The 15001-nt window shown below is 43.1% G+C and overlaps 1 protein-coding gene across 9 annotated transcripts in view; it reads right to left on the bottom strand.

Moving 5' to 3' along the window:
* The window catches only part of RFFL (ring finger and FYVE like domain containing E3 ubiquitin protein ligase), a 70636-nt gene that overhangs the window by 36522 nt on the left and 19113 nt on the right, over positions 1-15001 (bottom strand). The window contains exon 1 of one of the 9 annotated variants that reach the window (XM_036835503.1): positions 12927-13090. The exons of 6 other annotated variants lie outside the window; for them this stretch is intronic. In XM_036835503.1, coding sequence (XP_036691398.1) covers positions 12927-13026 — 100 coding nt within the window. In that variant the 5' untranslated portion in view covers positions 13027-13090. Of the gene's footprint in view, positions 1-12926; positions 13091-15001 lie in introns of those variants that run through there. 2 more of the 9 variants (XM_036835502.1, XM_036835505.1) reach the window with 2 other exon arrangements.

The following is a 15001-nucleotide window of genomic DNA, read 5'->3' as shown; positions in this document are numbered from 1 at the left end:
AGAGCTTGGCACATAATAGGTGCTCAATAAAAGTTGGCTAGAAATAATTTTAAGAAAATCTTTTTCAAGGTTCTTTAATGTGACAATTTATCTGCTCTATCCTCTACTTTAAAAAACAAAACAAAAAACAAACAAACAAAAAACCTTTAACCTGATACCTTTAACCAGGCTCCATCTAGTTTTCCAAAGATCCTCCAAGAACTAAAAGACTCCAGGCCCCTCCCACCAGCTCTTAATTTTATAATGCCTGAAGAACTTTTCTCTGAGGTGGTCAGAAGTGGTTTCTCCACAATGCAGCCCTAGGCTGTTTCTTTCCAATTCTACTCCGTTGCTAATAAATTTGTCACTTTTCCTGCAGCCCAGACAGCTTAGACTGTCCCTTAGCTCCTCAACCCCTCTTGTTCACCAAATTCAGAGAATGGAACATTCTAGGCCCTACCTGGTGCTCCGTAACTATTTGCACTGTACTGAAGTCAGATGGGATTTGGGGATAAATCCAGGATGAATCCAGACTAACCCCTTCCTCCCCAAGACCTTTGGGCTTGGTTTGATGTTTGACCTCAATCTGAAAATTATGCTGACTTTCTGAAATGTTTTCTGCTCCTGCCAGGATATGATATGCCCAGTATCTATCCCAAGAAGCAGAAATGGAAATTTCTAGTTCACCCAGTACCACAAAGAAAACCTTTGTATTCGCACCATATTATCTCCTCGTGAAGAACACCTATGCTTACCAGGTCTTCAGGTTTTATTCTTTGCCTATATATCCCACAACACAGTGCAAACTGCCTCGTATTCACCACTCCTTGACAGATCCAAGAAAAAAGCCACCTGTGCTGATACCCAGAAGAACTGCTGTTTTCAGGGATGTTGTGATGTGCTGCTACTTCACCCATTTGCTCCTGGAACTATAAAGTGGCAGGAGAGTCTTCTTTGCAATGGGGCAGGGATACGAGATACACAAAAAAACATTACCCAAACCTTTACCAGCCCCGTACTCATTAGTTTATGGTTTGAGACCATCATTGTTCTGAAATAACTCAAGCAGTTATAATAATCCACAAAGACCCCAAGATTACTCCCTAATAGACATAATAAAGCAGATTTCACAGTGGCAAGCAAGAAGGAATGGCGGGGGGTAGGGGTGGGGTTCAGAAAACAGGGGTTCCGAAGATCGTTTACCCGCTGGGTGACCCCCCCACCCCAAGCAAATTACTTAATCTCTTCTCCAGAAACTCGCCTAGGTACAAAACAGTTCAGTAGTTGCCATTAGATCCAGCCTCCACACCAGAGGAAACTTTCAAAGGCTAAAAAGACCCCGTGGTCACTTGTGAACTACCTTGCTCAGGAAACACTCAAAAGGTGGGCCAGAAATCCTGGAATTCAATAAAAGGAAACTGTAATTTAAAAGGCTAGTGAATTAGAGGCTAAAATTTCCTATCATTATTAAAAAATAAATAAACAAGCACAGCTTGAATCCCGCATCTACCGAAGAGAACAGATTAGCAGTCAATTCAGGGGTTTCATTTTATAAAATATACTAGATGCAATATGGTGTAAACTAGGAAAACCACCATGCACCAGGAAGAAAGAATGACCTGATCCCCAGAAGAAAGATCTGCACCTGTATAAAGGCAAGGGCAGTAAAGGTCTTGTTGCCTTATCTCCTTTCCAAACCAGAAGCAGACACGTCTTCAGCCAAGCTCAAGTATTAGAAGTCTTGACTTATTAAGCACACCAAGTTTCAAAACACAGGCATACAAGTTACAGTAAAGACAAGCACATCCTGTTTGCACTTGACTTCCTGTTCTGATCTCTTTAGAGGGCTGCTCCCTAGCCACAAATAGGTAACCTTTCACATCTGCCAACCACTGGTTCACTGGACAGTATTTCAGTGACAACAAAATACACAGTTCCACGAGTCAGGTAAAAGATGCACCTAAAAAGGACCAAAAACCAATCATGAGCCTCTAAGACACTTTCTGGATTTTCCATGCTTCATACTGACATCTGACCTAGAGTAAACAATAAAAACTTAACACAAATAGTGCTGAGATAAGAAAATTAAGCCTGGAACAAAATTTGGAATATGAGGGCTGGGAAAAAGAGCAAGAAAAATTGGAAATGTTTTTATTATTAAATGTTGGCCTCCTTTCAAATGTAGAAGGAACAGATCTCTGTCAGCCAGTCCCCAGTGAGCAGATCCCCAGAAGGGAACCACGCAGAGCGGTCACAGCAGCTAACAGGGCCCTTCTGGTGAGCACTGCCCCCAATCCAACCTGCTACCAACCTCAGTCTACTTTTCAGCACTGCAAAAGCCTTCAGTTTAGAGACCTGAAGCCTCCACTTCAAGCCAAACTTCCACTGTTTTCAAAGAGCTAGTGGTTCTTCCAAGCCACATTCAGTGTTGGGAATAAACGCTGGGCAACGAATATCCCAGTTTTTATGGACAAGTTATTTAGCCTCTTTGGGTCTGCTTTCTCATCTGGAAAACAGAAGGGCTGCACTACCCTAATCACTAATGTTTCTTCCAGCTGTAGAAGAAATGCAGGGATCCAACAATAACAGTTAGCAGAAGATGCTATGGCTTCCTGCTTTCCTTCGCTCAAATAAGATGCCTCTAACATCCCACATCCCGCAGTGTGAATCTACCTTGATCTACTTCCCAAGCACCCAAGGATTTTTTTTCCCTTTCCCTTGAAATGTGGATCAGAAAGTTTCCCACTTGAAAGCAATATACTAACAAACCTTGAAGACTCTTCTTTACACATGGTCTTTTTATTAAGATTGTAATGTAATCCACCACTTGGTTCCCATGCTGGTCACATGATTCCTGGAGAGAACAGAGCCACAAAGGATGGAGAAAATTGACCAGCAACATGTGGCACTCCCTCCCACACAGTGACTGCTAATGGGAAAAGAATGAGGCAAATCTGGGTAAGAAAAGGGAGTGTCGAAGACAAGTTCGATGAGTCAGTGCAAAAAAAGAAATAAGAAAAGAAAAGGAAATGGAAAAGGAAGAAGAGAAGCAAACAAGAGGGAAAAATATCTAAACCAGTGAGTAGAAACTTAAATCTGAAATTCTCTTATCCATTCATCCAACAGCTATCCAATGTCTACTATGTGCAGGGAACAGAACTAGACTCTAGAGGAGATACAAAGGTCAAGCAGATAGCTCTGCTCAATGAGTTTATGGTCTAGAAGGAGAGATAAAGTCATGTACACAAACAGTTGAAATATATGGCAGAAAGTGTGCTGTGCCATAAAGGAGACATAAAAGAATCCTCCACTGTGAGACTCAGAGGAGGAAATGATTACTCCCAGTAAGGGATCAGAGAAGGCTTCATAGGAAGAATGACATTTCAAGCCAAAAACACAACAGAAACAAGGGCACACAAGTAGGAAATCAAGGACATACCGTTTCAGTAAGTAACTAGATTTAATTTGAGACATAAGTGGGCATGAAGGGAGAGATGGTAATAGTAATAGCTAACGATCCAGAGAGCCATGGCTAAATTGGATAGCTGGATTGGAGCCAGACTGAGTATTCCAAAATCAGACTCAGAATTTGAACTTAAATCCAGTGGGGAAGGAAGGGGAGCGGGGCAGTGGGGAGGGAGGTTGACAGGTTAGGAGCTGGAGGAATTTCATAACTTAACCCATAAAATTAAGGTAATAAAATCAACACAAAATCAATGTGTGAATATACACAAAGTCCCTCCAAAGAGATACAATGTCTTCCAAACCAAAAGCAAGAAGAGAAGAGGACAAAAAGGCTTGGATGATGGCATTAATATATTTAAACAAAGAATATGACCACATCAAAGTGTTGTCAACAAAGAAACTTAGAAAAATGTAGAAAAAATAGAGGGGGCCACATCGACTCCAGAATCACCCAAGGCAGAGAAACACTGCAGCGAGGTGACACACCATCTTCTCTGTGATGGGACAAGGTTCCTTCATGAAGTTTAAATGGGAACAGCATATAGTAGCAGTTAGGGGTATATGGGTTCTTGGAGTCAGAGGGACTTGGTTCCAATCTCAGTTCAGCCTCCTACCAGCTTGGACAGAGCCTTGGTTTCCTCATTTGAAAATTGAGGATAATTGTGCCTACTTTGCAGGAGGACCACTGGGAGAATTAAATGTCCTACTGTATGCAAAGCACTTAGTGCAATACCTGGCATACAGCGAGCAATCAATAATCTTAGCCTTTTTGTAACCGTGTTCTCTCCTACCAACTATCCTGTCACATTATTCCATGCTCACGAAAGCAAGCTTGATATTATTAAATTTCATTTTTCAGATCTCTGGATATTTAACAGCAATGTCCTAGCAAAATCCAGGATCCAGTCAACAGGAAAGAAATCCACTCTAAAATAAAAATTGGCGTTCCATTCTGAGCACAGTCATTCAAGTCTGAACACAATCCTGTCTCCAAAAGACTGATCATTTCCAGGTACAAAACAAAATCCATTTAGAAGAACCAGACCTGAAACATAGTGACCAAAATCCTCAGAGGTCTTCCGGAGAAGCTAGATGGCACCCAGCAGACCAGTCCTACCTGATGCCACCCTCAATCTACAATAAGCCAACCTGGATGATACTTTTCCATACTTCTCCTTACCTTCCACCTCTCTCATACCCTCCAATCATGCACTGTGGTGAAACACTTTATCTCCCTCTCTAACCTTCTAGAGTTCAAAGAGCCCATCTTGTCCATCTTTGCATTCTTTTTTTGCCACATCCCAAAATGCCTTTCATCAAACAGAACCACAATAAATATTTATCATAAGAATGAATTTCAAACACGACTTTTCTTAACACAATCCATTGCGATCTGCCATTGCTGCACCCTGAGGCCCTCTTCTGATTTACTGAATTCTTATTCTACACTTTTCTTCCCCTCCTTTCCTCAACCTCTCCATACCTGAGCTACCAAGTATTACAGAAAAGTCAGAAGTCTTTATTTACTGGGTTCCCAACAAATTCATACAACTGGGACCAAGCCATCAATGGGCTCAGAAATCTTTTATTCGGGCTTCCCTGGTGGCGCAGTGGTTGAGAATCTGCCTGCCAAGGCAGGGGACACGGGTTCGAGCCCTGGTCTGGGAAGATCCCACATGCCGCGGAGCAACTAGGCCCGTGAGCCACAACTGCTGAGCCTGCGTGTCTGGAGCCTGTGCTCCGCAACAAGAGAGGCCGCGACAGTGAGAGGCCCGCACACCGCGAAGAAGAGTGGCCCTCGCTTGCCGCAACTAGAGAAAGCCCTCGCACAGAAACGAAGACCCAACACAGCCAAAAAATAAATTAATTAATTTAAAAAAATAAAAAGAAATCTTTTATTCATCTCTAGTTGATGTCTCATAGCAACTTTCCAAAGAGCAGTGTTGTGCAGGATTTAGGACATAGGGCCTGGAGTTAGACAGAACTCAAAGTCTTCCTGTGTGACCTCAGTCGAGGTACTTGAGGTACTTAACTTCCTTAAACTTCATCTTCCAAATCTGTAAAATGCAGTACCTAAATGAGGTAATTAACAACAGAGTAAGAGCTCAAAAAAATGGGAACTGTTACTCTTAAGTAATCTTCCAAACCCTATCCCCTCTTCCACTCCTTCTTTGTCAGATAATTAGAAACCTCCTCTCCTACTTTACCAAAACAATTCAACTGGGTCCTGTCCACTTGAGAGGCAATGGTGGTACAGTGGGGAACACTGGGGTCAGGAGTCCAGCTGGTGCCACAGACCAGATATGTGACCATGCGCTGATTGTTTATTTGTGCCTCAGAGTCCTCAACTGCAAAACAGGTATTTTAATCTGTTCCTTGTAGAATCACAGTGAGAATTAAATGGAAAAATATGAAAGAGCAGTAAGCAGAAGAAGAGGGGGAAGAATAAGTGAGGTGATAAGGCTTTCAAGTAAAACAGACCCAGTTTCAAATTCCAGTTCCATCACTTAACTGGTTGTGTGACCTCGGACAAGTTAATTTCTCCAGACCTCAGTTTATCTGTAAAATGGGGGAAAATAACTTCACAGGGTTCTTAAGAGGTTTAAGACAATGTGCAGACTAATTGGCATGTTAATTTCCCACCCTTCTCTCTACCTCTTCTTTTCTTTCCATCTCAAAACCTCCCCTTTATTCACAGGACCAGTAGAATCCACCATTTTTGACCATTAGTTAAAAAAAAAATTAGTACATCTCCAATGTATCTATATTTAACAGCAAATTAGACAAGTACTACTACACAAATATACTGTGTTCTATCTAAAGCAGAACACTAAAAAGAAATTTCAAAGGGTAAGATAAAAATATAGAAAAACTTAGCTCTAATAATTCCTTCCCATACCCCAAAGAAAGGTCCCATATGTCCCTAGAATTTGGAAATTCATTTTGGAGGTCACTACACTTTTATGGAAATTATTTCAAGACAAAGATAAATAGAATAGAGTTGGTATACCTCCTAGCACAGTGATTGGCACAGAGGACATGCTCAGTGAATACTGGTCCATTACAGTTTTTAGAAAACCTGCCTCTACACACATACGTCTCTGTACAAGTTTGCACAAAGTGAGCTCTCAGCTCAGTCTCCCTTTCTCTTCAATTCCCCCATAGAATAGCTGGAGCTCTGCTTCACTTCCAAGTGTCACACACTTGTTCATGAACTGTGCTCCTATCTACTGAAAGCCCTTTCTCCAAGGTCACCAATGATCCTGTGATGGCTAAATGCATGGCTTTTTCCTACATCAAACCCTGACGACCTCCCAAATCAAACCTTGACGACCTCCCATATGCCGATGACCTACCTATCTTCTTCCCTTTGGTTCCCACTGAAAGTGCAATAGCTTGACTCTCCTTTAAAGACATATTTTCCTCCCTGTCCTTCCCTGGCTCCTCCTTTTGCCCCTTAAATATCTCCTAGGGCACTGGACTAACCATTCTTCCTTTCCTTCTCTAGTGAATTCTATTGGTTTTACTTTTAAAATATATCCTGCAAACATCCCTCCTATGTCCACGGCCACACCCTGACTTATACGCCATTATCTTTCTCAAAAACTAGAGCAAACACCTCCTCACTGGCCCCCTCTTTGCCACTCTTTTCTCCACACCGTAGTCAAGGTAAACTTCTCTTTTAAAAACTATACTCTGCCTGAGTTCCCTGGCGGTCCAGTGGTTAGGATTCCAGGCTTTCACTGCTGTGGCCTGGGTTCAATACTTGGTGGGAGAACTGAGATCACGCAAGCCACGTAGCATGGCCCAAAAAAAAAGAAGAAATACACACACACACACACACACACACACACATGCCTGTTACTCTCCTGCTTTAAAGCCTTCAGTGGTTTCCCACCATGCCCTTTTGTAAAGCCGAGACTCACTACATGGCCCACAAAGGCCCCATGTGATGTGGGCCCTGCCCACCTCTCCTACTTTACCTCATGCCACCCCCCCCATCACCCTCCACCCCCCATTCACCTCACTCGAGGCCCTTGGTGGTCTCCTTTTATTTTGACTTCCTCAAAAATAAAAATCATCTATTGCCCCCAAGGCCTGCACACTTGTGGCTCCTTTCCTGCCAGGAACATCCTCCACAGCTCTCACAAAGCCAGCTCCCTACCCATCAGACTGCAGCCCACCTTTCCTACAGTGCAGCTGTCTGGCACACAGTGGAAGCTCGGTAAGTATCCGTTGAATGAATAGATTCCTCAGTCTTTGGAATCAATCTCAGGCTTCAGTTTTAGTAGTCATTTCCAAATTCCTGCTAGATATCCAGACTTCAAATCTAGCATACCAAAGACACTCAAAACCAAACCCTTCATCTTTCCCCAAAGTAGTTTCCTCCAATCTTCTGAAATTATATGAGCAATATAACCCACACTTCCTGCTTCAGAAGTATGAATTTCCCATTCGTTTGCTCCACCTGCCCAAAATTCTAATCATCCATTAAAACCGAATTCAGGACTTCCCTGGTGGCACAGTGGTTAAGAATCCACCTGCCAATGCAGGGGACACGGGTTCGAGCCCTGGTCCGGGAACATCCCACATACCACGGAGCAACTAAGCCCGTGTGCCACAACTACGGAAGCCTACGCACCTAGAGCCCATGCTCCGCACCAAGAGAAGCCACCACAATGAGAAGCCCGCGCACCGCAACAAAGAGTAGCCCCTGCTCGCCGCAACTAGAGAAAGCCCGTGCGCAGCAACGAAGACCCAACGCAGCCAAAAATAAATTAACTAATTTTTAAAATATGTTTAAAAACAACCCGAATTCAAATATCACTTCATTCATTCATGCTTTCAGTCAACCACTTATTCATTCAACAGTTACTGAGTACCTTTTATGAGGCAGGCACTATGTTAAGATACTGGAAAGCAAAGCAGACATATTTCTGTCTATTATATATCAGTCAAATGATCACACAAATATCTAATTATAAACTAAAAATTGCTATGAAGGAATAAGTGCTAGAAACTTTGAGAAAACATAAGCGAGGAATCAAGAAACACTCCTTTGGTGATGTGCTGACTGGATGAGATGTAACTTACACTAGGCAGCCTGGAATAGGCAGCCTGGAAGGTGCAGCATGCCAGGCAGAGGCTTCGCCAAGTCCTGGAAGCAGGAGGAGACCAGCAGGCCTATCTTTTTTTTTTTTTTTTTTTTTGGGCCATGCCATGTGGCATGTGGGATCTTAATTCCCCCACCAGGGATCGAACCCATGCCCTCTGCATTGGGAGTGCAGTGTTAACCACTGGACCACCAGGGAAGTCCCCCCAGCAGGCCTATCTTAAGGCACCTACCATTCTGCCTCATATCTACCAGCTGGAGCTGTCTTGTTCTGCCTCTCACCACAGCCTCATTTTACTGATAGTTACCTGAAAGGACACGGAATGTGTCAACATCCCCAGGAGATACTGATTCACAGGTCTAGTACCTAAGGAGTCTATGCCTGTAAAAAGCTCCCAGATGACTCTGATATGCAGCCAAGTTTGTAAACTGTATGCCCAAACTACCTACTCAATAAATATATATTGATTATTATCTCATTTAAAATCTCTAAGGTCAGTGTGGTAAATTGTTTTCAAAATTGGCCACGATAATCCCAACCATGCTGCATGTCCTTTTGCAGTGTGACTTTGACACTCTACCCTGTAAGAGGTGGAGTCCATATCCCCTCCTCTTGGATATGGGCTACACACATGACTTACTTTAATCAAAAGAATGGGGCACAAGTGTATATATGACTCCCAGGCCTAGGCTTTAAGAGGCCCTGCAGCTGCTTTGTGGCCCCCTTGGAAGCCAACCACCATGTAAAGAAGCCCAGTCTAGATTAATGAGTGATGAGAGGCCACCTCTCCATGAGAGAGCTGGACCTCATGGAGGAGAACAAAAATGTCCCAGCCAACAGTTAGCGCCAAGCCCCCAGATACGTGAGTTAAGCCATGTTGGATCCTCCAATCCAATCCACATCACGTGGAACAAAGCAATATGGCCCTCACCCCTGAATTACTAATCCACTGAATCACAGCAATAAAATGACTATCATTTGAAGACACTAAAAGTTTTAGGGTGATCTGTTACACAGTAACAGATAACTGACACAGTCAGAAATTCAACACTCTTTTAGCAGTCATTCAAATGTTTCCCAACTTTGATCATCAAGAAACTCTTCCTTGGGACCTCCCTGGTGGCGCAGTGGTTGAGAATCCACCTGCCAATGCAGGGGACATGGGTTCGAGCCCTGGTCTGGGAAGATCCCACATGCCGCGGAGCAACTGGGCCCATGAGCCACAACTACTGAGCCTGCGCGTCTGGAGCCTGTGCTCCGCAACAAGAGAGGCCGCGATAGTGAGAGGCCCGCGCACCACGATGAAGAGCGGCCCCCGCTTGCCGCAACTAGAGAAAGCCCTCACACAGAAATGAAGACCCAACACAGCCATAAATTTAAAAAATTAATTAATTAATTTTTTTAAAAAAATGATACAAGGGGATAATTTTGCAAGGTATTATACTACGTTAGGTGATGGTCTAGAACTAGGTTTCAGAAAGTCCTATAAATCTTCAAATTAACTTTGGATGTTACCTGATGGTTTCAGGTGACATATATGGAATAGGCACCATGGGCTCAAGTTCATCAAACAAGAACAAAGAACATGCCATCTAACTAGAAAGCTTATGGATTTTCTAATACTGCCAAGACTAATAAAGATGTTTAGACTAGTGGTTTCATCCTGGGGACCCACTTCAGCCACTGTCTAATGGTGCTGAGCTCTAGGTCAAGGACCAGGTTCAGTGAAGGAATTCAACAGTCTAGTGGAAGAGACAGACACTGCTGTGGAAGTCCAAATAAGGAAGAATAACTACCGGAGGAAGTCAGGGAAGGATTCACATATGAACTAAGTCTCCTGGGGATGAGCACTTTGCCTGTCAGAGAGGAGGCGGAACCACCAGGAAACGGCACAGTGTCCTAAAAGGATGTGGTATAACCAGGGACTGGAAAAATGAAGAGTTCAGTGAGGTTGGAGAGGAGAGAAATGGCTGGGAAAAGGAGAGGGAGATAAAATGAGTAACAGGTAGGATAGGGTCAAATTGTGAAGGACTTTCCCAATCCAGCTAAGTAGGAAACAGAGAACAAATGGCACTCTGAAAGGCGTGAATGAAAAGATTAGATTTGGCCTTTAGGAACATAACTTTGGCAACAAGAATGAAAGGTTGGAGCGGAGAAGGATCTATGGTGCAGTGACAAAAGCAGAGTCAAGATTTGATAAGGCTTTGAATAAGAAGTTACAAACTCAAGGGGCTTCCCTGGTGGCGCAGTGGTTGAGAATCTGCCTGCTAATGCAGGGGACACGGGTTCGAGCCCTGGTCTGGGAAGATCCCACATGCCGCGGAGCAGCTGGGCCCGTGAGCCACAGCCACTGAGCCTGCGCGTCTGGAGCCTGTGCTCCGCAACGGGAGGGGCCGCGATAGTGAAAGGCCCGCGCACCGCGATGAAGAGCGGTCCCCGCACCGCGATGAAGAGTGGCCCCCACTTGCCGTAACTAGAGAAAGCCCTCGCACGAACCGAAGACCCAACACAGCCAAAAATAAATAAATAAATAAATAAAGTAGCTATAAAACAAAAATTTAAAAAAAAAAAAAGAAGTTACAAACTCAAATTCCTGGAGGCAAAGTAGGTCAAATGTGACATCTTCGTTGTGTAACATCTGGGAGAATGGTGATTATCTGTGATCTTGGAAGAATGCAGGCCCCGCCTAAAAGTCTTCACACATATAATTTTAAGCCATTGGGCTGGTTAAACAAAATATCTAGTTTTTAACCTATGATAAATTAAAGCAATACAGTGGGAATGAAGAAAAGACACACATCAAACAGTACGCCAATATAATCAAGAGGGTTTAGCAACCATAGATTTATCATATTTAGAGATGTGAGGCATAAAAAGAATGAAGAGGAAGATTTGGTAGATATAATTAACAGAGTTCAAACATACAGCAATACAAGCAGATAACAGATACTGGGTAGGGGAGATAATGACTTGTTATGTATGTGTTGAACTTAAGACAAACCTGGTAGGTTTGTCAAGTTGGACAAAGCTTGTCAAGATTTGTCAAGTTGGAAATAAGGATCTGAAGTTTGGGAGAGACAGCTGGGCTGGTAAGACATACTGAGGATGGCTGAATTCATGGACATATTTGAGATCCTTAGAGGAAGGGGGTGGGAAAAGAGTGAAAAGAAACCCAAGACAAAGCCCTGGAGTATCTCGACACTTATGGGATAATCAAAAGAAAATAAGAATAAATAATGGAAGGATACTCTGGAAACTCAGAAGAGACAAGGTGGCCACAAAGCCACAGGAAGAAAGCTGCTGGGGAAAAAAGAGAATGGTTCAATAGTGCCAAATGCTAGGCAGAGATTAAGTAAGATGGAGGCTGAAATCAGGACCAGAACACTGGGTCTGGAAATTAGGAGTTTACTTGTAATCTTCAGGAAAACAGGAATAGGGTAATGGGGGTAGAAGCCAAAATAACAAAATAACAAAGAGCTGCTAAGAGGGTCAGAATTGAGGAAGTACAATGGAGGCTCGAGCTCATTCTACCCTTACTAAGGACCTACTATGTGCCAAGTACCACGGGTATAATTCTAACAAAACAGGTGCTGCTTCTCAATACAGTCTACGATCGAGGAGACACAGGATGCTCCAGAGTACTCATCCAGTCTTGGTGAGTAAGAAGAGATTTCATGGAAGAAGTGATTTTCAGGCTCCAGCCAGTTAAGCCAGTTGGCCAGCTTAAGCTGGGGCAGGGTGTCTCAGAGAAGGCTTGCCTGTGCGAAGGCCTGAAGTAGAGAGTGAACATGGACCATCTGGGGGTAATTGTAAGGAACAGGAGCAAACTTTAAGGAGGGTTACTGCCTGGTGCTGAGGCTTAAGATTTCAGAAGTTTAGAGGTGAAGAGCAGGAAGGAGATAGGGCAGCAGTCTGAACAGAATGAGGGATGAGGGGAGGGTCTTCCTAACACCTCAGAAACTCACTGGTAAGACAGTGCTTTCTACAATTCAGGAGTCACAATTATTAAGCAGAAAAGCAAATATGTTTGCCCCTCTCTCTTCCTTTAACAATGGTTTAGTTTGACTCAACTATTTCTCACAAGACACAGAAAGAATAGAGACTACAACAGCAAAAGATGGATAAAGCCGTAAACCTGTTTGATTTCTCTAAGGTTTATATAATAAACGGTCTTATTAGGTCCAAAACCACATCCAGATCCCAAAGGAAATGAAACTTTTCCCATAACATCCCCTCCAAAGAGCTGAAGGACTTTCAGATATCCAAAGTGATAACGTGTTGACTCGCTTCTAAAGACTAAGGCTCTTCCCAGTTTCTGCATCAGCTCAGTCTAGCTCAAGACACTAAAAGAAAACAGTCTGGGGTTACCTGATTTTGCCTGTTTCAAAACATGGCCAGGGCAGAAAGCAAGCTGCCTCTCGTTGCTGCCGCTGCTGAGGTCCTTGGAGCCGGGTTCAGATGAGATCATCTCAGGAACCAACAGCAGCGGCTTTCAGGCAGTGAATGGTGCTGCCTGGGGACATATCTTTGGTAAGCAAGATTGCAACAGAGCAGGCGGTTTACCCAGGGCAGTGCTGACTCATGCCAGGCAAAACTCATTTCCCAAACAACTCAGCCTGAGCCAACCGCAATCAACTGCAACCTAGAAAAGAAGAGGCGCCCCACTGATTTTTCTTTTAAATCGAAAGCTGATTACTAGGGGGAGGTGAACCTCATTCCCCCGCTGCTGGTCTCCCAGAAAAGCTCCAGTGGTCAGTCACCTTCTGAAATATCACCTGAAAACAGCCTGGGGCTCAGGACAGCACGATTACTGAAGGTAGCAGGTCCACGAGCTCTGGAGATTTCCCCAAGAGGCTGATAAAGAAGTCACTTCGCATTTACAAACTAGAACATCTGGGTGAGAGGATGCCCAGTCATGGGGGGAGCTGCCCAGTCATGGCTAGCTGGTCAAATCATTAGGGTGAATTCTGTCAGCTCTGACAAGGTTCACTGTTCTTTTTCCCCACCAGGCTTTCTCCGGCCTTTCTGTTTCCTTAGACAACTCATGTTCTCTAATTAACACAGATACATAGGAGGGTTTTCTTCGTTTGTTTGTTTAATCAGCTGCCACATTCTCTATGCTAAAGCTAAGTTATCCACCATCACACCTACTAGATGTTTAAGGAACACAGGAGTCTGTGAAAAACACATTAACACTTACTTTTAAAAGAAAAATCCTTAAACTTATGTCAATTCTCATTTATTGGCCAGCTTATTAAAAAATCGATTCTAGAATGACTGGCTCATCAACAGCTATTAATTATCATTGAATTTGCCCTGACAGGCTAGAACTGACAATGGTGCTAGACAAAGAAAACAAAAGATTAAGGCCTTGCTTCCTCCGTGTTTTCATTCGACAAGAACGAAACTAAAGTTCACATCAGATCCTTCTGTTCCCTGCTCAAAATTTCCCACGGTCATCAGGTATTCCTTAGCACGGGCATTCAAGGCCACCACACCTAGCCTTGTTCATCCCGTCAGGTAGGTCTCTCAAGGCATCACCTCTGGATGTAGCTGCCAATCCAGCCTGTAATTCAATAAATGTTAGGATTCGTTAAAATGTACATGCAGAGTGTCAGAATTCAGGTTTAAAAACTATGCTATTTAATTCTATTCCTTTTCACGGGGCTAGTTTAAAAAAAAAAATGTTATTTAACCAACTCAATGCCCCTTAATTACATTATTCCAACAGGATAACCACACTGGCCTTTTAGAAGGTTTTTAAAAATGTTCCCTCTTTTACTTCCTCCCATTCAGTGTTTTCCTTTCCAGAAAATAGCTGTGTTTAAAGAAGTTTTCCTACAGTATGTGTTAATTAGTCTTTTTCAAATGATAAAAGCATCTTTAGAGCAGTTGACAACCATTATCTCACAGACCACGCTTTAAAAAATATTTCTGTAGTTGATGATAAGTCACAAACATCCTAATATGGAGCAACTCTCAAGGTACATACAGTAGACACAAATACGGAAACAAAAATAGAATACTGTTAAAAGCTTCTGACTCATTCTATATTAGTAGACTTTAAATGAGGAAGAGAAAATCCAGATGGTTCTGTGCCCAGGAAGTAAATGTAAATGATGCGAAGAGCAACAGAAGCATCAGAACTTCCTAATTCTGCTGAGATAAGCACCACTCAGCAGGTGAGGGTGGCTGTCTCAGATTATCGCTTCCCTCTGTGGGCTTCTGTACAGTTTCCATCAGTTTCCCCTGAATATAACCATACTCCACCTGAGTTCCTTCTTTTAGCCGGGAAAGGCTGAGGATTACACATGTAGAGCTCTAAAAAGATGCTAAACTTGAACTAATGGCTTCAGGCACTTGAGCTTTTATAAGGTTATATGAAAACTCCAAGAATATGAGACTGTATGAGAAATAAACAAAATAATTGTGGCTTTGTGCTT

Source organism: Balaenoptera musculus, chromosome 20 (assembly GCF_009873245.2).
Source record: "Balaenoptera musculus isolate JJ_BM4_2016_0621 chromosome 20, mBalMus1.pri.v3, whole genome shotgun sequence".
NCBI classification, from domain to species: Eukaryota; Metazoa; Chordata; class Mammalia; order Artiodactyla; family Balaenopteridae; genus Balaenoptera; species Balaenoptera musculus.
Note: the sequence above shows the minus strand (reverse complement) of the source record. Positions and strands in the feature narration are given on the sequence as shown.